Source organism: Drosophila arizonae, chromosome 5 (assembly GCF_054131065.1).
Source record: "Drosophila arizonae isolate 15081-1271.41 chromosome 5, UAZ_ARI_1.0, whole genome shotgun sequence".
Lineage (NCBI taxonomy): Eukaryota > Metazoa > Arthropoda > Insecta > Diptera > Drosophilidae > Drosophila > Drosophila arizonae.
In genome coordinates this window covers 17,276,120-17,297,395 of record NC_142925.1, presented here as the reverse complement: position 1 = coordinate 17,297,395, position 21,276 = coordinate 17,276,120, and the positions used below count along the sequence as shown (strand labels likewise).

The following is a 21,276-nucleotide window of genomic DNA, read 5'->3' as shown; positions in this document are numbered from 1 at the left end:
AATTACTACTCACGATAGCATTTGATGACGTTATTTGGTGACACCAGAGCGAGCAGCAGAAGCAACCAATGGATGACTTGAAGTAGATGACGCATTTTCAATTAGTACAAAGCCAAGTGGTAAACAGCGTTAAATATACAATCCAATTCGTTACAGCTATGGATACTCATTTAGCCATTTCCTATGCATATTTACGACAAACGTAAAAGCTGACCTTTCTATCCACTCGAATACTGGTTGGAATAACAAGCACGACAACCTCAAAGTTTTAATGAGTCCAATTTAGTTCAAGTCAATGATACGCCCACCAACGACTACACAGGTAACCACCAACCACCCAGCCAGCACCGCCCACTTTTATAAATTTTCGAGCCCACACAGCCTCGGGTCAATGGGCAAATATTCAGCAGCTGTCTGTAATTAGCGCTTCACAATTTATTATTTAACTCACCCATGGCGCAAATATTCAGATAATAATAATAATAAAACTAATATGCATCAACTGAAACCGTTGCGCCAAATGTCTGCGATGGCCATTAGCAATTGATTGCGTATACGTGATGTTGTACGATTTTATTGCTGCATGTTTGACAGCAACAGGAAGAGTGTGTGCGCTTGTGCATGTGTTTGTGTTGCTCGCATATATTTTGTTGTTTATTAATATTTATCTTTGAAGCCAACACAAAACAACAATATGGTTATAGATAGGGCAGAGAGATGGGGCAGAGAGAGTGAATCGATGCCCAAAATCGATAGCAACGCAATTTTGACAAATTCGTGCAGGGCCTGGGCAATAAACGAACATATTTTCATATCACACATTTATATAATGTATATATATTTATTTTATAAGCGAACATATTTCTGTACAAAAGAAAAAAGATTTACTTTTTATACATATTCGTAACATTCCACAGAACTATCCTTTTCTGTTATTTGGCTTTTTTTGCAGGCCAAGAGACAAACATTATTTATGCTGTCAGTAATCACAGCTTCGGTCAGCAATGCTCTCGTTCCATTTTGAAAAAATATGTATGGAGTACTGAGCTCAAAAATTGAAAACATTCTCTTTTATTTTGACTACTTTTAGGGCATGACACTACAAGCCGTGCGGGTCCTAAAAACGCACCATTTATATTTATTGGAGTTGACCGGCAAGTCGACGGCATATTGAACGCCTGAGTGTCGCTGACAAAGGATTAACCGTAAGGACAAGGCCATCGGATGCGGCGAGCTGACAAGTTGGCAACATTCTTACCGTAAGATGGCTGACAGAGCTGACAAGGACATGCTTTGGTAAATTATATGAAAAGAAGAAAACTCGTTGGCATTCGGCTGGCTTCACAAAATGCCATTTAATTTTTCATGTTGTCCATTCCATTTTGTGGCCCTTCGCTCGCAGCGTTGATGTTTGTTTTTCCTCTGTGTTCCTGTTTTTTGTCTTTAAATGTTATAAATGAGAGTTGTGCTCTGCTGCTTTGTTGTGTGGCTTAACCCAGAAATTAGTTGTCATTCTGCTAATAGTCCACTCGCACCTTTTTCATACAGTTATATAAATGTGTTTTTTGTGTTTATTACTTTTTATTATCATTGTCATCGTGTGGTGGAGGGTGACCACTGCGTGATTATGCGCCCAAATAATATTTAATACATTTCATGGCCATGCTGTTCCACTGCTTGCCATTGGGGCATTTACACTGGCTGGCCGGGATCATTAAAATAATGACCAACGTCAGCTGATACAGCTTCATATTTTAGCTTAGTTCTTAGCTGGTTCAGTCCGAGACATGAGATGTTCACCAAAATAACGTTAGCTTTGCCACAGTTCAAATATAGAAATATATCGATTGGTCAGCGCTTGGTAACATTTCATTTATTCTCTTAATTCGATCCATTAACGACGAGCTTCCGACACACAAAATACCATGATATCTAACTGCAAACTGCAGTCTAGCATGACAAACTGATTTGGGCATACAAATGTGTTTAAATAGCTCGTCCAACATGTCGCAATTAATATTTTCACACTAAAAATTCTAAAATTCGATAATGAAAAATAAATGTATACTCTGCGTATACGCAATATTATGAGGAAGTGTCTATAAATATACATGTATTAATTATTCAACGCATAAACAAAAGATAAATGAATAGGGCACGTATATTCTGCTATTCTATTTATTTTATATATGTATATACGTATTTATTTTTTATCCAATAAGTATTTTATTTTCAGGTAGATTGAGCTACTTGATATATGAATTTATGAATGTCAAAAGTACATTGTTGAATGAATTATTATACTAACACTAATGAATTTGAAAATATATTAGTATTAAAAAATTAAAAAAAAAAAAAAAAGAAAAAATAATATTAATAAAAATATCACCTATAATAATTAAAGCTTTAACATGCGAAATACAAAAGTGCAAAAAATAGTTACGTTTTTATAATATATGTGTATGTACAAATATATTTATATTTATAAAAAAAAAATTAAAATTAAATATTTTTAAATAAATAAAAATCAATTTAAATCAATTTAGAGGGTATGCGATTATTCACTACTATTAAAGGGAAATCGAATTTCGCGCTTGACCTATGATTAAACTTTGACATTTAACTCCTTGTCCAAAACTCGCATCTGTGATTGTTCGCTTCGGCTACATATAATTATATATTACGTGATAATAAATATTTAATTTGTAGCTCTCTGTGGGCAAGTCCTACAAATAGTTTATAAATAGATTTATAATGCATACTATTTAGTGTTGACAAATCAGCGCCAGATAATGCACAATAGCTAACATTTATTTAAAGTATATGCATATTTTTATAGCTGACCTTAGCATTTGATTTATTACTGTAGCTTTGATTGAACTTTGGCATTCAGGCAAAGCAAAAAATATATATATATTTACTTTATATATTACTATAAACTAACTTTGAGTAGAGCTTGGGATCGACTCGTCTGCTATTTAGTTGTCATAAAAGGGAATTTTTCATCATTTTCTATTTAAACCCACAAAGTGTGTGTGTGTAGTTGGCCTTTCGCTTCTGTATAACTTTATTAAGCAAATAAAAAGTAACAAAATAAATAAATAAAAAATTCTTTTCAATTTCGTGTTTGATTTTTAAGCTGACATCAAGTCTTAAGGATGCCAGAGGTGCAGGAGCGTCGGAAATACAGACGAACTCTGATGTGTCTGCTGCGATGCTTCTTGTCAGTTGCGTACCTATGGCTAATGCTCCAGGCGGCGGCCGTGGTGCCGCTAGTCAGGGAGAAGCACAAGTGGTTCCTCTGGTTGCGGTATCTAAATTTTTTGGTAACCTACTCTTCGCTGCTGACCTTCGATGTGCGCACACAGGGCTACGTGGTCTTCGTTATACTCATGATGCTGTTCCGGATCTATCAGTGCTCGCGCTGCAACTTCTGCAATCCGAGCGACGAGGTGCAGGGAGAGCGGGTGCCCATGAATAAGCGCATGTTCGTATACTTCGGACCCTACCTGCTGATGTTTATCAGCTGCTGGCTGGCTAGCATGTACAGCTTGGTTTGCAGCCTTATCCAAGTGACGCGCAATGTGGACGACATACAGCCGGATAATATATGCAAGATAATCATGACCATCCTCTTTAAGCTGTTGATCATGTCCAATGCAATTACGCGCTGCATTCGCGCCACTGTCTTGCTCCAGATATTTTTCGACGAGCCCGGGGAGGAGCTGCACAACACCCACAATCTGGGCGAGCATTTTAGCCTGTTCTTTCTAAACTAATTTTAAACAAAGCTACTTTTCGGTCTGTGTTTTATGTAAATTAAATCCGTTTGATATTTAAGAATTCTGTTACCATTTTTCTATTTTTTTATACCAACAAAGCTTTTTTCACTGTGCCGGACATGCCAGGGACAGCAGCAGCGGTTTTTTGAAGCGCTCGTTTGCTGAAAGCCAAATCAGCTGCAGCACAGTGCAGCTTGTTAACGCGATTATAACACACATTTTGTAATAGCCTTGTCGGTCTGCCGAGTTATTAAAATCCAAGCCCTTCATATAAGTATGCTAATATATGTAAAACAGTTAACAAGCATAAGCTGCAAATGAATATAGTCTTTTTGATTTTTGGTTTTTGTTTTGTTTTGTTTTAATTTTAAGCGTTGAATCTGTACAATGCAAATATAGTAGCTTAAGAACACAGAAAATAATATAAATAGCCTAACCTTCTGATATGCACAGGACGACTTATATAATATAGTATTTAAATACAAATTAATTGAAGGTTTCATAATTCTGTCAGCTTATATAGCCATTTTTATTAGGAAGCTTCATGATAGGATTTTTGCTCTCAAGAAATAAGTACATATATATCTACAGTACTTCTTTTAATATGGAATATATTCCCAATTGTACTTGGAATGCATTTGAGTAACTGAATTTTTGCTATGCTTTTTCAAAGGATTTAAAAAAAAAAGTTTAAAAAAGACTGATACGATTAATTTGGTTTCAAAAAGAATAAAAGGGAGTTAAAAAAAAAAAACAAATTGTATCATATGATTGTAGATAATAGTCAACAATATTCTTAATTATCGTTACAAAAGCGCTATACAGTGTCTGCTTCTCATATATAGAATATATGTACATATGTAGAAAATATTCCCCTAGTTTATCCATTTCTCGTGCGTTATACTCAGCATTGGCGCAATCAAGACAATTACTAATCTGATGCCACACGGAATGCCAGCCACACTCAATACCAATATAAACTAAGCTCCATAAAATTATACCAAATATTCGATAAGAGCTCGTTTCCAGTACATTTTCTCACTTGATTGGCTGTTTGTAGTAGAAATAGTAGCATAAATTTATATCTTGACAATCTTTAAAGGCATATAATCATAAATTGTTAGCTTGAGCACCGTCAAATGGTCATGAATAACAGTTAGACCATGGGGCCAATTGCCGATTGCCAATTACATCTACATAATTTGCGTGCTTCGAGCGCGTCAAGCAATCATCATGAAAGACAAAGGCAAAGAGAAAAGCAAAAGAGTTGGCCAACTGCAAAGAGCAAAGCTACAAGAATATTGCGGAAATTGTGGAGCTTCATCAGCGCGTGGCGCGTGGCGTTGAAGGGCCGTGTCACTGCATATGACAGCCTTGATTGAGATGCCATCAATGACAGCGGCAGCAGCAGCGGCAGCAGCAGCAACAGCAGCAGCGGCAGCGACACTGGCCTGACTCCTGCCAACAAATGGCCGCTGACCAGAGCAATCAGCTGTGTCGCAAATGGCGCAAATGGAGCAAATGGCTGTCGGAATGTGATGGCAATGGGCTTAGACAGTCGGCTGTGTGTGGGCAAGGTTAAAGCATGGCTAACGAAGCGCTCTGGCATTTGTTATTACTACAGTAAATACTATTGTGCAGCTACGAGAACCGAGAGCTCAATTGGAGTCAAGCGAGACTGCTGGCAATAATAGGCTTACAGATTGTTGAATAAATCCGGAATAGCCGCACACCAAACTGCGTACGGTACGTCCATGTAAGCTGCCGGCTCTGTGTGCTAAGAAAACAATCTGTACAATGCCAGGCCATGCATTTATCATCAGGCCACACAAATTGGCAGACTTTACACATTTGCCCACTCAATCAGCTGGGCAGGTGAGCAGGTGCTGGTAAAGCGACTGACAAACATGTCTTATCAACATTTATGGCAACTTTCGCTCTCTCTCTCTCTCTCTCTCTGTCTCCCTCTCTCTTTCACTCAGGTAGACACAACGACAGGCGCTTAGATTGAGATGTATTAAACTTAGCCAAGTTTTGAACGGCAAGAGTCATTGAAGCGCAAAATAGAGGGAATAATCTTGGCACAGTTTAAAAGCGAACTTGGCTCACTGTGGCTCACTGTGGCTGCCACGCCATGCATAATAAACAACTGCAGTTGCACTCTTGTGGGCGTGGCTGTTGATGCTGTGCAGCGATAAATTTAATAGCAGCAGCGAGCAGCACGACAAGCGGCAGGATTCGAGCTGTAGCTGGTAGCTCGTTAAGGACCTGCCTTGTCCTTGTGCGCCTAAAAGCATGCATAACGTTATTATAAGCGACCTTTCCGTTGTGCATAGTGTGTGAGTGTGAGTGTGTGTGTGTAGTTATTCGCATGTCTCGCATACGGGCGGCCACTCGAAACAGTCGGGTCAGCCACTCAGGAGCGCTGCTCTGCCTTTGCCCACTCACTGCCCTTAATGACCGCCCAAGCAGCCGTATTGAATTATTGAGTTCTCATCAATACACGAACGGCGAACAGTGGACAGACAGCAGTAGCTGCCGCTGTAGCTGTAGCTGTAGCTGTAGCTGTAGCAGGCTCATCATCGGCCTTATTAACAACCATGATTTGGTTGAGCCGAGACCCAGCTGGGAATCTACGTTGATCTGCAGCATACATAACATTGTATATGGCTGCTCATATATTTAAGTGAGACCTACAAAAAAGGTGCAATCACTGTACAGGGTGCTTCACGCTGGCAACAATCACGTTAAGTGCTCGCCCATTTAACCAAACACCCTGTACTCAATGGACGCAGGCTCGCTCTGCCCCACGCAGCTCGAATTGTTGCAGCATTTTTAAATAATTTATATTTCAAATAATTTGATTGGCAATGGGTAATGAGAAAAGAGAGAAATATACATAGAGAAGGAGAGGGAGAGTCAAGTCTATATGCCCAATGTCAACTGATTTTGGGCTCACAATTTTTTTTCCCGATATGAGCTTTATTTCATTTCCTCTTCTTTTCGCATTTTCTCTCAATTTATCACTATCTAGGCATCGCGCCCAATGAGGCGCGCTTTTAGGGTCCTCCATTTCCCCTGTGCATCAACCATGAATTGGCTATAAATACTTATTTTTGTATTGCCCCTCTGGCTATGAGCCATTCATGGGGCTAAGCGCGTAATCAATGTCATAATTGCAAATGCTTTGATTGCGTAGACAGTTGCATTTGCTACTTATTGGAAGTCTGTGGCGTTAATTACGCGCAGAGCACGCTAATGAGACATGCGCACCGGGCGCACCTGGCGCACCTGCCGCTGCCCCAGGGAAGCAGAAAAAAGAGCTTAATTAGTGAACGGTCAGTACATAGCAATCGATGAGGTTTAGTATAATGAGGCCAAAGTGTGCGGCTATAGGTTAATGCATACCAAACGCGGTTCATTAGAGCAACGTCGAGCCAACTAGTTAATTCTGGAATGCCAAGCAGCCAGTGCTGGAAATTCGATATTTAAGATTAAAAATAAATACAAGAAATTTATAGATTCTTGTCTTTATTTTCAAACTCTTAAATATAGAATTTCCAGCACCTAATCGACTTATGTTTAGTATAGATATATTTTCTATATGATTTATATATTTTGTGCGAAGGATAATAGCCTATGCCTTAAAGTCTATGCATATATTCTTCTTAAAAAGTCAATCGAGTGGACACACCCCTAATTTATAGGTATTGGAATAATGGTATATCATTTTGAGCTCCCTAATGAGTTTTCTGTTTTGCAATCAAAAATACTTACAATGATAATAATAATTCAGATTTATAATAATAAAATCGGACTTATGTATTTTTTATATAATAATTATTTAATAAAAATTTAAATAAATAATATATAATAAAAAGTTAAATTTAAATATAATATATGTAAAATAAATATATGCAAACTGCTCTGCTCAACATTCAAGTTAAACTTAACTTTTAACTTTGCTCATCTAGGATCTACGTCGCCCATTTGCTGTCGCATCTTGAGTTGCAGCTCCCTAGCCATTTCATCTGTCACAGAGAAGAGAGACGCACACGTTCCTTACATAATTGGCACAAAGGCTGTCAGAAATTCTTTAGCAATCGGAGCGGCCTTCTCATATGCTAATGCCGTTGTCATATCCTGCAGCGAGTCGGCACTGGCAAGCACTGGCAATAACATCAATTGCTAGCTGCTAAATTTGTTGCTGCCATTGCCTCAAGATAGGTGAAAATCGGAGAGGCATATGTGAACGCACAACAGCAAAAAAAAAAAAAAAAAAAAAAAGGTCGCATGTCGCAGAGGCGCTGCCAATATGCTAAATACGCACGCCAGCCAGATAGATGCCAGCTAGTGTCAAGGCGAATTTATAAAAGATGGAGGGAGGCACTTAGCAATTGCCAGCGATTTGCGGCTTAAGCCAGCTTGAATGGCCTGGCATGGATCTGATATTGTCAATCAGCATGGGCGTGAAAGCCCCAGGGCTCAAGTAAGGAAATTAATTTAGTTTATGCTAATTAGCCGGCTGGTGTACAGCGCATTAATTATGGCCAAGCATATGGTGCGTATACGTAACGAAAATGAAATTCAAATCAGTAGGAAATTTGCATAGCAGGCAACGAGGTTAGCGCCCAGAGCAACAGCAACAGCAATAGGAACAGGAACAGTAAGAGGAGCAGCAAGCAGGCCAAACACATTATCAATCACTAATCGATGAAATCGATAAGGTGAGCTAACAGTAAACGCGCGGGCGACCAAGCGAGCGAGCGAGTGAGCGCTACGCGAGCTAACCACCCACAATTAGAGATGACAGCGTGCAGCCGAGTGGAAGTGTCGGACGACCGCAGAGTTAGTCCCAGCACAAAGTGCAACAAATGCAAATGACTTAAATAACTTATGCACATGTTGAAGCTGGCAAAAACAACATTGATAAGTGAGGATGACTTTATTTGCGCCTATTGTGTATGTGTGTGCTTGTGTGTGTGTGTGTGCTCATCTCTAGTCCAGTTTCTTTCATCATCCAATGGGCCGTCGCCTCATGCATTGTTAACAGCTAATCGAATTTACAGCTGATTAAATCGGGTTTAGTCGTCAGTGGACTGCGCTTTTGTTCGACAGTTTTTAAGGGCACTGCAGTTTCAGGGGTGGCTGTTTTGGGCCGCACCCTTCAATCATTTTTGTTTCATGATTTATTCATTCAGACACTTGAACGCTTTTTGCTCACTTTTTTTTTTTTTTTTTTTTTTTGGCCCGCTACTGCTGATGCTGCTGCAGATTTAATGGCATTTTATCTACAGTTGGCCCAAAAGGCCGAGTCTGCCGTCGAATTGACACGCATCGTTATATTTTCATTACCCTTTCAACAACTGTTGGCTGCTTGTGGAATTTTTTAAATTCCTAACAGCTTTAAGTTTCATTTTAAGCGGATCTTCTGAGTTGGGCCAGGACATTAAATGACTTCGGAATGTTGCAGAAAAGCAAAGAGAATACTCTAAGGAAATATTTCTGAAGATACGTATGTAAAAGACATTTTTATTCGGAAATCTTAAAATATTTAATGTAAGTCGTAAGTCCTCTCTTGGCAGCTTCCTTGAAATGTCCTAGTTCCTACATCTTATTGTTATTATTATTATTCTTACAGAGCCACCAGATTACCCAACAATTCTAAACAGTCAACATTAACATTAACAGATTCATGTTATTAACATACAACAGTAGCAATGGAACGAGTGGAACAACAAACAACAAGAGGGGAAGACACTCAAAACTGAGTCAACCTTGAGCACAAAAAGGATATTTGTTACATGACAACACAGAGACTTTGCCTAGTGCTTTTGACAAAGCTTTTGTAACTCAAAAGCTTTATTAAGTGAATACAAATACTGGGTACGCTATTTGAAAGCTTTTATATCATGGAATTTAACCTTAAAACAAGCAAATATTACATATTTTAAATAGTTCACTGCTGTAAATGAAGTTTTGTGCTATGTATTACTTAAGATACTAAGGCAGAAATGTAGTATATATACGTATGCATACACAGAGGCGTATACACTGATTATTATACATATATAGACATATATCTTTATAACTTAAAGCTTGCATTAAATATGTTTAACTGAATTGTGCCTAGCTTATCATAACATGTCATGATCTTTACTCTCTTTTGGTTTAATTCAAGTCTGTATCGTCCACGCGAACAGGTTTGCGGGACAAATACAATACAATAATGGTAGTGAGGGCGCTGACCAGAAATATGACATCGAACCAACGATGGTAGAAATTGAAGTGCAAATTGCCAAGGACTTCTGTAATAATCACGCGATACTCGGCTGGCATATTCATGCGCATCAGCAGAACTGATGAGCAGAAATACATGCCCATAATTTGACCCAGAATCAATACAATAATATTGCTTGATTTACTGGATGAAATTCGATAGAAGAACTGCAAAGAAACAACTTAGTTTACAGCAATACATTTTAACTTAACAAAACACATACCTTTGTGAGCGTAAGCAGCAGGCCACGTATAGATGTAACCACAATGCAGCCAACCAGAAGGAAGGATATATGTTGGTTCCAGAAAGCCAAATCTATATCAAAGCCACACCAGTGCACGGCTATTTCTAGGCCACGCGTCACCGGATCCTTACGGCCAACGCGGTCGAATATTATATTAATACAGCACTGTAAAATAAATCAGCAATTACAGATGACTAAAATTGTATAGCTTTACATTACTAACCATAAATATCTTATAGACACAGTAGACACTAAAAAAATGACCCAGCACATTAAAGTACTTTCCCTGCAATGTCTGCGACCAGCGTTGACGCTCTTCCATATTTTTGAGTGAATTTAGTTCTAGAAAAATAGATCGTTGCAACTCTTCTAAGCCGTAAACTTCGAGTTTTAGCTGATTGATGTCTGCCAAAAAAAAAATATATATATATATAAGTTAACTAAATTGAATTTAGAATAGAATATCCAATTAATTTGATTACCCTCCCCAGCGATATTTGTACGATGCACTGCTGAGGTGAGCATATCCCAAATACGAGGCTTCGTGGGATGCTGTTTATTATGATTATAGACGGCCATTGCAATACGCCTCTTTTTAGCCGTCAACATGTCGATAGTTAGAGCCAAACGGCGTTCAAAACATATGATGTCATTTCGCGAAACGGGCCTGCAATAAAAAAAAAAGCAATTAGTAAAAAATCAGATAAGTCTACAGTTGTGTGTGGGCTCGATGGGTACTTGATAAAATAGGTCATGCTGGTGTATGGATAATTGACTGCACCAAAGCCGGAGAGAATGGCCATGACAGTTACACCAATAACACTAATGCGCGACACTCCCTGTTCGATTGTGAAGATGCCATGCGATGCGCTCAGCAGCGGGAATGGTTCACCGATGCGCCAAAGTCCGTAAAGGAAGACAAACCAGCAGAGTGTAGTCAAAATGCGGACCCATCTATCGGAGACTGCGGTAAGGAATTGAATTAATTGCAGTACGTCTTAAATTTCGTTAAGTATTTGCCTTACAGAAGGAAATGCTGTGTATCACAGAATAACAAATGTAGACAGGTATCACGGCGGTAACCATGACCAACAAAAGGGTCAGTCCCAGACGCCAATGGAAATAACGGGAACTTGATTCCAATACGTCAATAATTTCAAAAATAATTAACTCGAACATGGTAATGGACAACGCAAATGTTGAGGAGAATATCAACTGTACGGATATGTGACGGATCTCATAGTGTTTAAAAAGTTGCTTATTGAAGAACAGCCAGCCGCCGGCAAAGAACAGCATCTGGAAAACAAAATAAATGGCATTTGTAATACAAATCACTTAAAGCATGAATTTAGCCGCTTGCCTGCGACACGAACACGATTACACAGTCGCCCAGAAAACCCATTTTAGGCTGAGTCACTTCTTTTATGCTTTGCTTGTTATTATTGCAACGCTTAAGTGCATGGGCAGTGACATTGCTTAGTTGAAGATCACCTAACTCCTGTTCGTCAGCACTCGTTAAATGGAATTTGCCAACAAGCAATATAAACAAAAACGCCGATGCCCGGATAAGCGTTGCCAGACTGCTAAATGTTGTACGTTCAATTACAACATATCGATACATTTGAGTAAATTCTTCGTTGACACCGGCATTAACATAAAAAGCAAACAAAAATACTATTTTAATGTATGAAAATTAAAAATGCTTTATAAACCTAAAACCTGAAAGGTGTTATGTAGTCTATTTAAATTCATGTTTTTTCTATTTATACAAAATGTGAAATGCAATTGCTGCCACCTGCAACAGTTCATCTCTAATCTGGACTCGAATCAGCTGTGCAAAAATCACTAAAGCTGATTAGGCATTAGTAACAGTTGCTCGTTTAAGACAAACATTAAACAAATGTCACAATTATGTTAATTTTTAATCGCTATATGTAAAATACTTTTTCAAGTGCAAAAACACAAACGTAACTATGTCGTGTTATTATCGTCAATATGAAGACACAACGGTGACAATACCGAAATATTCTGTCGAAAGCTCAGCTGGGATTACGTATTATGACATCAAGGTATTAATTATAAATACATATTTTAAACGACACAATATTAATAATCGTTTTCCTCAACAGGTTCGTGTGGGCAATGTGGATTGGTTTGTGGAGCGACGATATCGCGATTTTGCCCAGCTGCACGATAAATTGGTCGAGGATATATCCATCAGCAAGAAATTGTTGCCGCCAAAGAAGGTACGCCCACTGAAAATGAATTAGAAACATCTCTTGGAAAAAATTCAATGTTCATACCATTTTGCAGCTCGTGGGCAATAAGCAGCCTGCATTTTTAGAACAGCGACGCGAGCAACTGGAAACCTATTTGCAAGAGCTACTCATCTATTTTCGCAACGAGCTGCCACGTCTGTTGGCTGAATTCTTGGATTTCAATAAATACGATATCATCTATCTGCTACAAGATCTTGCCAAACTATTTCACGAAAGTGGCGATGCGCTGCTGAGTGCCAAAAAGGAGTACAGTTTTTCTGCCCTCGAGGTAGGTTATAGCTACGAAAACTCAGTTTTGTTAGTTTTTGTTATATATTTGTTTTACATTGTAAATTCACATATTCAACATTATTTTATTATTATTTTTTATAATTTAACTTAACCACTTATTTTATGGTAGATGCACTACCAAACATGTATAAATTATTAGTTTCCGTAGTGACCATGCTCAGAGGTTGCCCTCTCGTTCACCAACTTGCACAAAGTCGCAGCATCAAGTACTCTTTAGGCGTATTGCACGTACCTTCGACTAGTTTCTCTCCTGAGCTGCAATATACTCTTCAGTCCGAGAGTCGCTTTGCAAGAATCCGAAAGCATTCCAATCTGGTCAAACGGCATTGTAGGTGGCTGTCGCGGCATGATCAAAGCAAACGCCTCTTTTTCAATTATTTGCTACTTGACTCCCGCATTACCGATGGACTGAGAAATCGAGCAAAGTGCATGCACAAGGTAGACGTGTGGCTCACATTTCTTCGCTCCATTTTCTATGTGGGCAAGGGAAAGGCAACGCGTCCATACGTTCACTTGTATCAGGCCCATAAATTATTACGATCTGGCAACCCAGTTGTGCTGGCTAAGGATCCCAAGTTGGCACTTATTGTACATCTTTGGCAGCAGAACCGTGGTGTTGTATTGTTGCGCAGCTTCAGTGGCATCTCATCAAGTGATGCACACACCCGGGAGGCAGCTATGATCGATGCCTTGGGCATAAATCATTTGACCAACCGACGAGTGGGCGTCTACTTCGGTGTGGCCCGCAGCAAATTTACAAAGGAGCAGCGTAGACTAATGGGAGTATTATTGCTCTACAGGCTGCTAATGGTCTACCTAAAGAATGAGGAGTGCGAACTGAGACCTGAGATTGCTTCCCTTAAGAGTAAACTTTTGTTAGAACTATTTGCTATTATCAAACAATGTTTTCTTTTGCCTTTCTAGATATATGCCATCAGTGAACGGCTCACCCTGCCCTGTCCGCCCAGTAATGAACAAGGTGGTAAGCTTGACTTTTCGCACGTACTGGACTTTTGCACGCAATTGGAGTCGCTGGTCGTGACGCCCGTCAAGGATAATGCCACCTTCGTTCAGGATTACAACACGGTGGATGTGCCAATTGGACGCAGCAATATCATTCCGAACCGATTGAGCTTCAACTTGAATGCATTCCGCAATCTCAGAACACTCAAATTCTCAGCTCTCTCCACCGAGAATATTGTGGACATAGAGCTATTAAAACCGACACTGCAAACGATTTGTGTGCACAATACCACAATTACCCACATCAATCAAGTGCTCCTCTGCGACAACCTGCATAAGAACTGCGATGTGCCCAGTCTTCTGCCGGACCCAGCAGCATCCAATAGCGAGGATGCTCTGCTCAATACAGATGCGTGGAATGAGCTGTCCGAGCTGGACTTAACGGGCAATCTGCTAACACAAATCGATGGCAGCGTACGCACTGCGCCCAAACTGCGTCGTCTAATCCTGGAGCAAAATCGCATTCGCACCATACAGAATCTGGCTGAGCTACCACATCTGCAGCTGCTCTCGCTGTCGGGCAATTTGATAGCCGACTGTATCGACTGGCATCTCTGCATGGGGAATCTTGTGACCCTTAAGTTGGCACAGAATAAAATCAAGTCGATAAGCGGATTGCGAAAACTGCTCTCCTTGGTCAATCTGGACTTGAGCTGCAATCTTATAGAAGAATTGGATGAGGTGGATAATGTTGCTAATCTGCCGCTCCTGGAGACGCTATGCCTCACTGGCAATCCTCTGGCGGGCAGTGTGGGTAAGTGTGTTCAGTTTTATAGTAGTCAGCTTAACTTGCTTAATGTGCAATGACTTAATGTGTACTAGATGACTTAAGCAACAAACTTGCAAATTCTGCTCTTCAAATTCAGTGCTTGCTACTAACCAAATAATGTTGGCAGCAAAATCACAAAGTTTGCTTGCTGCACTCTGTCGTCGACATCCATTTAAAATAGATTTCTTCCTCAGATTACCGCCCACGCGTTTTGGCGCGTTTCCATGAACGTGCTGCTGAGATTTCGCTGGACAACGAACCAGGCACGCAACAGGAGCTGGACACTGCGCTTGTACTGTCCGCTCTGTTGAAATCCAAACAGAGGCAGCAGAATAAATGACCAAGGATCAAGATCACAAACTCATACTCAATAATCAGACAGTTCCAAACATGTAAAAATCAATCTCACCAACAAAAGTATTTCGAAGATGTCAGTTGGCTCAGTCAGAGAGCAAACCAGTCTATTAAAATTCAACCATAATTTTTCAAAGGTTTCGCAATAACAATATAAACAGAAGCAGTAATAAGTAAATAGTAAGGCAACATCATTTTGTTCAATGTAATTTTAAAATGTACCACTGTAAATGTCCTGTACATACTGATTTAAAAATTGTTCGCAGTAATAGAAAACATTGTGGCTATTATATTTTTATTTTGTTTATTTTTTTATGAGTTGCATATTGACAATTACAGTTATGTTTTTAAAGTTTTACAAGCGTCGATCAATATTTACTGTGCAATATTTTGATGCTCATCTACAAAATTGTAATGTATGTAATTTAATACAATTTATATTCAACAATATACATGAATGTGTGTTTGTAAATTGGTGAAGTTATTTCTAGTAATTCTGCCAAGGCAGCGTATAATCGCGTGGTTTAAGCTTGCCCATCGCCTTGTATCATTGGGGGTGATGGTGATGATGATGTTGAAGATGCTGCTGCTGCTGCTGCTGTTGCTGCTGGGCATGATAGTGTTGCTGCTCGGCTGCGGCCACTGCATCGAACATGGGAGTGTGGACCTCACCGAGAAACTGGGGTGTTGGCGGCGCATTGGGTTCAGCTAGCTCACCAATTAGCGGCATATCAATATCTGTGGAGAGCGCGGTCTGGCCGTAGCCAGTCATTGCATATGGCTGCTGTTGGTGATGTTGCTGTTGCTGCTGCACCACAGACACCTGAGCGTAGTCGGCGGCTGCTTGAACTTGGGGATCCAGCATGACAGGCGCTGCCTCCATTTCGCCAAATTGTATTGGCGTTGCGTGCTGTTGGTGTGGGTGTTGCTGCTGTAGCTGCTGTTGCTCTTGTTGTTGCTGCTGTTCGGCCAAATGAGAGATTTGTTCGGGCACAGGCTGGGCCTGAATATATTCCCCTTGCTGCTGCTCATCTGTTTGCATATCCACTGGCGGGCCTTGAGGTGGTTCCTGATGATGTTGCATATGCTGCTGCTGATCGTCATGCGGCTGTTGGTGTTGCTGCTGCTGTTCCAGCTGTTGCTGTTGTTGTTGGCCATCTTCTGGTGTTGGTAGCATATCGTTATTGTCATCCATAGCATCATCGCCTATTTCACCGCCCTCTCCTGACGTTTCGCCGTCGCGACGAACCAGACCCAACATATCCAGCATATTACGCTTGACGGCATTCTCGTTGGCCGCCTCTACGCTGGGGTAACAGGTGCTCAGACCACAGCTAGCCAAATGCTGTGCCATTTTGTTGCCATTGCTGGTTGCAAAGCCACAGATGCAGTGCATCTCCTGCGGCATATTTACTTCCATGGCATCCACGAAATTACCATTGCAATCCACGCCATGCCGGAACTGAGCGCGCTCGCAGCATGTCTGATAATTGCACTTGACGCAGTGCAGCCAACCGCTGTTGAGCATTTAGGAAGTCAGTTTGACATCAATGATATGCTGACTAGGGGTACTTACGTGTAATGCGTCTCCTCACTGGCGATATCCGTGTTGCACTCTGCGCACGTTTTGCCCTCAAGGAAAGCAAAGAAAACTGGTCGCTTGTACGTCGAGAACGGCGGCTGCTCGCGATGATGAGTGCGAACCTTGGGCGGCGGAATCAGAAGAGAATTGTTCAACAGCATGCGAACTGGCTTGTTCGTCTTGGTCATGCTGACGTGATGCATGACTGAGTGCTGCTTCAAGTCGCCCTTCTCCAAGAAGCTCAGAGAACATTTCTGGCAGCGCAACGACGGATCACGCTTGTTCACATGCTCATCCAAATGCATAAAATAATGCTCAACACGCAGTTGATTGACCTTGCCCTTGTGCGTGAAGTAAAAGATCTACAAGAAATCGAATTAGTTTACTGTATGTTTGCAGAATGCTAAGTGGGAAGATTTCACTTACATCGAGACAGTAGGGACACTGCAAAAAGTTTTGGTTCTTGTGGTCGTCGTAAAAGTGACGCACCAGATCGCGATGCGAGGAGGAGCGATAGCCGCAGGAGTGACACCAGTACGGCAGTTCCAGAGTGCTGTGCACCTTCTGTAAATGAGCGGTAAGTAGATGCAGAGAGTTGTGGCGCTGCTGGCAAATCAAGCAATGATAGGATGGCGAGCCATCTGTCTTCGTTTCGGTAGGATGCATGATTTGATTGTGCTTGGCCAGCACAGATTCGGTTGCGTGTTTCTCCAAGCAAAACAGGCACTGGAACTGGTGTTGTTTGCCCTCGGGCGAGATGTGCGACACCAGATGAGTCTGCAGCTTTTCGTTGGAATCGTAGGTTTCGCCGTTCAAGCAAATTGGACACTCCACTGTTCTGGTTAGCTCCGCTGGATTAGCTCGGGGCGAGCTATACGGAAAATGCTCGTAAAACTCTTCGGTGCCATCGCTAATGCCGTAATACAGTTCCTCAAGGCCCTTGAGCTCGTCTTCCTCCTTTTTGATAACCACAGGCACCTTCTCCTTCTCCTCTTTTGTCTCCTTAGGCTTCTTAACCGGCACTTTGGCCGGCGGAGCAACCGGCGTATTCGTTTTAGCAGGTCCAGGTTTTAATGCCACCTTAGCGCCAGCCGCCTTGGTAGCCGGCTTAGCTACTGCAACAGGTGGAGGTGTGCTGACGGTGCCACGACGCTTGCTTCCCGCTGGCAAAATATCCTTTTCCTTTTCACGCTCCTTTTCCTTCTTCACTTTATTTGAATATTCCTTGCTTGCATTCACGTAGTCTGAATCACTGATAGCTACAAAACGAGAAGATAAGGTCGATTAAAATTATCCAACAATTAACAATCTCTTTCATTGCGAGCCGCTCTTAAGGATATGGAAATTTTGTTTAGCCTCAATATTTCGGGGGAATATTTGAAATCATCATGACCCACCATTATAGTTGAATATTATTAATATGTTAATGCCGTTGTATACGTTATATCACTCCAAAAATCATAATGAATGCAAATAAAAAGTACCAGTTTTACATTGTTTTGTATATATTCATATTCAGTTTCAGTTATTGGTTTTTATTTCGTTTGCTGCATTTTAGAACAAGTTAACACACTTTAAGAATGCCAAAAGTAAAATTATATGTAAATCAGTTTTTAAATGCTGACTCATTTAAAAATATTACGAATATAATTAAATTTACATACATGGTAAAAGAATTTTTAAAAAAAGTTACGCTCATGAACATTCGATGTTATAGATTGTGAAAAAAAAAAATATTAAAACATTTAAATATGTGAATTGCATATCGTGTGGACAATGAAAATTACATTAGTTTTGGAGTGACAAAACGCATAGGCATTACAATATAATTCGGGTTTGGCATTTTCCGCAGCACCTGCTGCCCTATGATTAAATTAAACTATTACAACTAATCACGGCCTACATACTATCTATTGATGATTTACTAACGTTTCTTGAGGCGTTTAGGAGTGGCATTGGCCGGTGTCTCCTTGTAATTGGGAGGCAGTACGCTCCAGTCTTTAAACGGATTCGTTGCAACCTGTTTAACAGAATTTTATTATAATAATTGAAGAATTTTATTGTATTTAATGGTAAGTTTACTGATACCCACCTGATACAAGCGTTGTGTAATGGTCTCATTGGTGGTCACGCGTGTCTGCTCGGCAATGTGTATGATGATATTATTGAATGCTTGTAGTGCATACGTTCCAAAAGATTCGCGCCAGACCAGCTCATCGAGGAACTGTTGTATCATCTGGCGCGACAGCAAGGAAAGGGTATTCTGGAACATGCGCGGCACAATGCGACGTAAGTATTCCATGACCGCCGAATTATTATGCTTTGCTGCATTGTCAGTCGCTGCAGCCTGTACAATGTTCTTGAAGCCCATGCTAAACAGAGTTATCTTATCTACAGTCAGATCTATGCAAATTGTGCTGTCCTTGTGCACCCAACGGGAAAGCGGCTCTAAAATAGCCTGAATGGGAAATTGAAATATTATTAAACAGGTTGTCAAATGGAATTAATATATCTTTGTACCTGAAAGCGTTTCTTATAGTTGCGATCACCATCAGTAATTGGCTCTACGGCACGCAGCCGTATGGATTTATCCGCATAGTCGTAGACGCCAAGGACCTCCACCTTCACTTGACGTTGTGCGCCATCCTGCGACGTGGTGCCCAACGAGATGACGCCCACCTGCAAGTACAAAACAAATATAAATTAATCAAATATTTCCACGAGGAAAACTGCTCTAACGCACCTCCACAAATTTGCCGGGACCACCTAGTTTTTTGCACTTTTGATGCACCGCTAGGGTGCAAATAGCACGTAGCCACGTGTAAATGCCTTTGATGTAGACGCTGTCTACCTTCACCCACTGCACAACGTTCTGGATGCTAGTCTGGCAGGCCCAGTGGTATATAAGCTTGAGCAGAAATGTTGGCGGATGCTGAGCCCCTTCGAATATCGAATTGTTGAACACCGAGACGAACCGATATGGGCAGCATTCGCTGATCCACACATAGCCGCCAGTATACGGGAACTTGCTGATATCAGAATAAACGCCTAGGATACATATAATGAATGTAAGTTATGCTATTAGGATGTTTTCCAGAGACGTGATCAGAAAGATCACAATGAATTCTGCTTACCTAACTTGAGTTCGTTATTTCGATGATTAATGCAGTGCTGCTGTGCACGCAGCAGCCCTTCTTGAAGCAACCATTCGCAGAACTTATTGGGTGTCAGCATTAACACGAGTTTGACCTTAGAATCCAGTTTGCTGCGCGTGGCTGCCATATCTTTAACCTTGAGGAATGGCTTTGCCAGCACAACCAGCGATGGATATGTTTTGCCCTGCATTTTTGTATCCTTGCCATCCTTAGCATCCTTGCCATCTTTGCTCGCGCTGTCATCGTTGCTGCCCACTACCAGACCACCTACTGAATTAACCTCTGCAGGACGGAAGTTCTTGGGCGGAGCTTCGCCAGAGCCTAATAACTTGCCACTAGATCCCAAACTGGATCCTTTGCCGCCTTTGGGTTGTGGCGAAGACTTCCCAGAGGGCGATACAGCAGCACTTGCAGATTTTTTTCCTGCTTTCGATGTGGCCGGCGCCGCTGCTGCAACAGCCTTTTTACCGGCAGATAGGGCTAAACGCTTAGCCAGCGGCACATCGTCATCGCCTTCGTCTGACGACTCCAAGTAGGCAATGTTCGAGGACAGACGAGGTCGACCACGCCCCCGCCCTGAGCCAGTGCCACCAGTAGCAGCAGCTGGAGCTGGGGGTGCTACTTCTGGCTTTGGTGGCTTCTTTGGCAACGTAGCCTCCTTCAGCTCCTGCAGCACCTTACCTTTGAAGGAGTATGCCTGAAACACTTGACCATTAAACAGCTCCTTGCCCTCATTGGCACTGACGGCGGACTTAAGCGCATTTTTTACAGCGTTGTGCTCGTTTGTAATTTTCTCGTAATAGGCTAACTGTGCTGGTGATAGCTCCTCGACCCAGCATTCCATATCGAGTGATATGTCACTTCTAGTTATGCGCGTCATCTTTCCCAACGCACTGGGCACAATATTGCAACGTTATTTAGTCAAAATAATGCTCGAAATAATTTAGACTATACACTTTTTTCGCCGAGGCTGTACCGTGGATGTACCTGCGTGACGAGTGTGACCAGATTTACAAAATCCTTTAAATATCGAAAAACATAATAAGAATAACAGGGCTGCACTGAACAGCATAGAGTGACCATAAAATTCGAATTGAACATTATTTTAAATCTGTCACAGTAATATCAACGTTATTGGTGAAACAATTTATATTTATTTACATATGTATGCATTGCATGCATATTTTTTTTACGCCCCAAACTGTCCATGGGTTCATAATTTTGCAACTCTTTGATTGATCGGCAGCTAAATGTAATAAATAATATATATTTTATAATTATTATTGTTTATTAATTTAATTATTTAATAATAAACGAAGACAATATCGGTACACCGTATATATTACTTCGTCATAAGGTAGATTAGATTAGCTACTAAATTGCCGAGCCTTTATGTTTTTGCATCAAATCAGATATCTTGACCCCCCCCGGTATGTCATAAATGGTGCTTGCCTTCTATTGTTATCATTTAAGAGGTACAATATATTTACAATCAATAGGAAATGAAATATAACGGT

The 21,276-nt window shown here is 40.9% G+C and overlaps 5 protein-coding genes across 6 annotated transcripts; 3 read left to right on the top strand and 2 right to left on the bottom strand.

Moving 5' to 3' along the window:
• The first annotated feature begins 208 nt into the window (after window positions 1-208).
• Window positions 209-3,843, top strand: LOC108615830 (uncharacterized). Of its 2 annotated transcripts, XM_089470339.1 has the most exons (3): window positions 209-322; window positions 1,091-1,296; window positions 3,140-3,843. In XM_089470339.1, the coding sequence occupies exon 3, from the start codon at window positions 3,159-3,161 to the stop codon at window positions 3,777-3,779; it is 621 nt and encodes a 206-aa protein (XP_089326465.1). In that variant the 5' UTR covers window positions 209-322; window positions 1,091-1,296; window positions 3,140-3,158; the 3' UTR covers window positions 3,780-3,843. The 2 variants fall into 2 exon arrangements, with proteins under 2 accessions (XP_089326465.1, XP_089326466.1); XM_089470340.1 differs by lacking the exons at window positions 209-322; window positions 1,091-1,296 and adding an exon at window positions 3,006-3,085.
• A 5,441-nt stretch (window positions 3,844-9,284) lies between these two features.
• On the bottom strand, window positions 9,285-11,927 carry GPHR (Golgi pH regulator). Its single transcript, XM_018010623.2, has 7 exons — window positions 11,667-11,927; window positions 11,332-11,602; window positions 11,045-11,270; window positions 10,789-10,973; window positions 10,530-10,711; window positions 10,286-10,471; window positions 9,285-10,229 (listed from the first exon to the last, which is right to left on the bottom strand). The coding sequence occupies exons 1-7, from the start codon at window positions 11,925-11,927 to the stop codon at window positions 9,954-9,956; spliced, it is 1,587 nt and encodes a 528-aa protein (XP_017866112.2). The 3' UTR covers window positions 9,285-9,953.
• Window positions 11,928-12,102: 175 nt separating this feature from the next.
• On the top strand, window positions 12,103-15,314 carry LOC108615822 (nischarin). The gene is made up of 5 exons (XM_018010625.2): window positions 12,103-12,375; window positions 12,436-12,552; window positions 12,620-12,853; window positions 13,801-14,653; window positions 14,863-15,314. The coding sequence occupies exons 1-5, from the start codon at window positions 12,280-12,282 to the stop codon at window positions 15,006-15,008; spliced, it is 1,446 nt and encodes a 481-aa protein (XP_017866114.1). The 5' UTR covers window positions 12,103-12,279; the 3' UTR covers window positions 15,009-15,314.
• Window positions 12,861-13,940, top strand: LOC108615827 (structure-specific endonuclease ANKLE1). The gene is made up of 2 exons (XM_018010632.2): window positions 12,861-13,741; window positions 13,801-13,940. The coding sequence occupies exons 1-2, from the start codon at window positions 12,979-12,981 to the stop codon at window positions 13,815-13,817; spliced, it is 780 nt and encodes a 259-aa protein (XP_017866121.1). The 5' UTR covers window positions 12,861-12,978; the 3' UTR covers window positions 13,818-13,940.
• Window positions 15,310-20,791, bottom strand: row (zinc finger domain-containing protein relative of woc). The gene is made up of 8 exons (XM_089469442.1): window positions 19,739-20,791; window positions 19,348-19,652; window positions 19,125-19,283; window positions 18,697-19,062; window positions 18,534-18,624; window positions 17,031-17,863; window positions 16,599-16,966; window positions 15,310-16,539 (listed from the first exon to the last, which is right to left on the bottom strand). The coding sequence occupies exons 1-8, from the start codon at window positions 20,637-20,639 to the stop codon at window positions 15,570-15,572; spliced, it is 3,993 nt and encodes a 1,330-aa protein (XP_089325568.1). The 5' UTR covers window positions 20,640-20,791; the 3' UTR covers window positions 15,310-15,569.
• Between the last annotated feature and the right edge of the window lie 485 nt (window positions 20,792-21,276).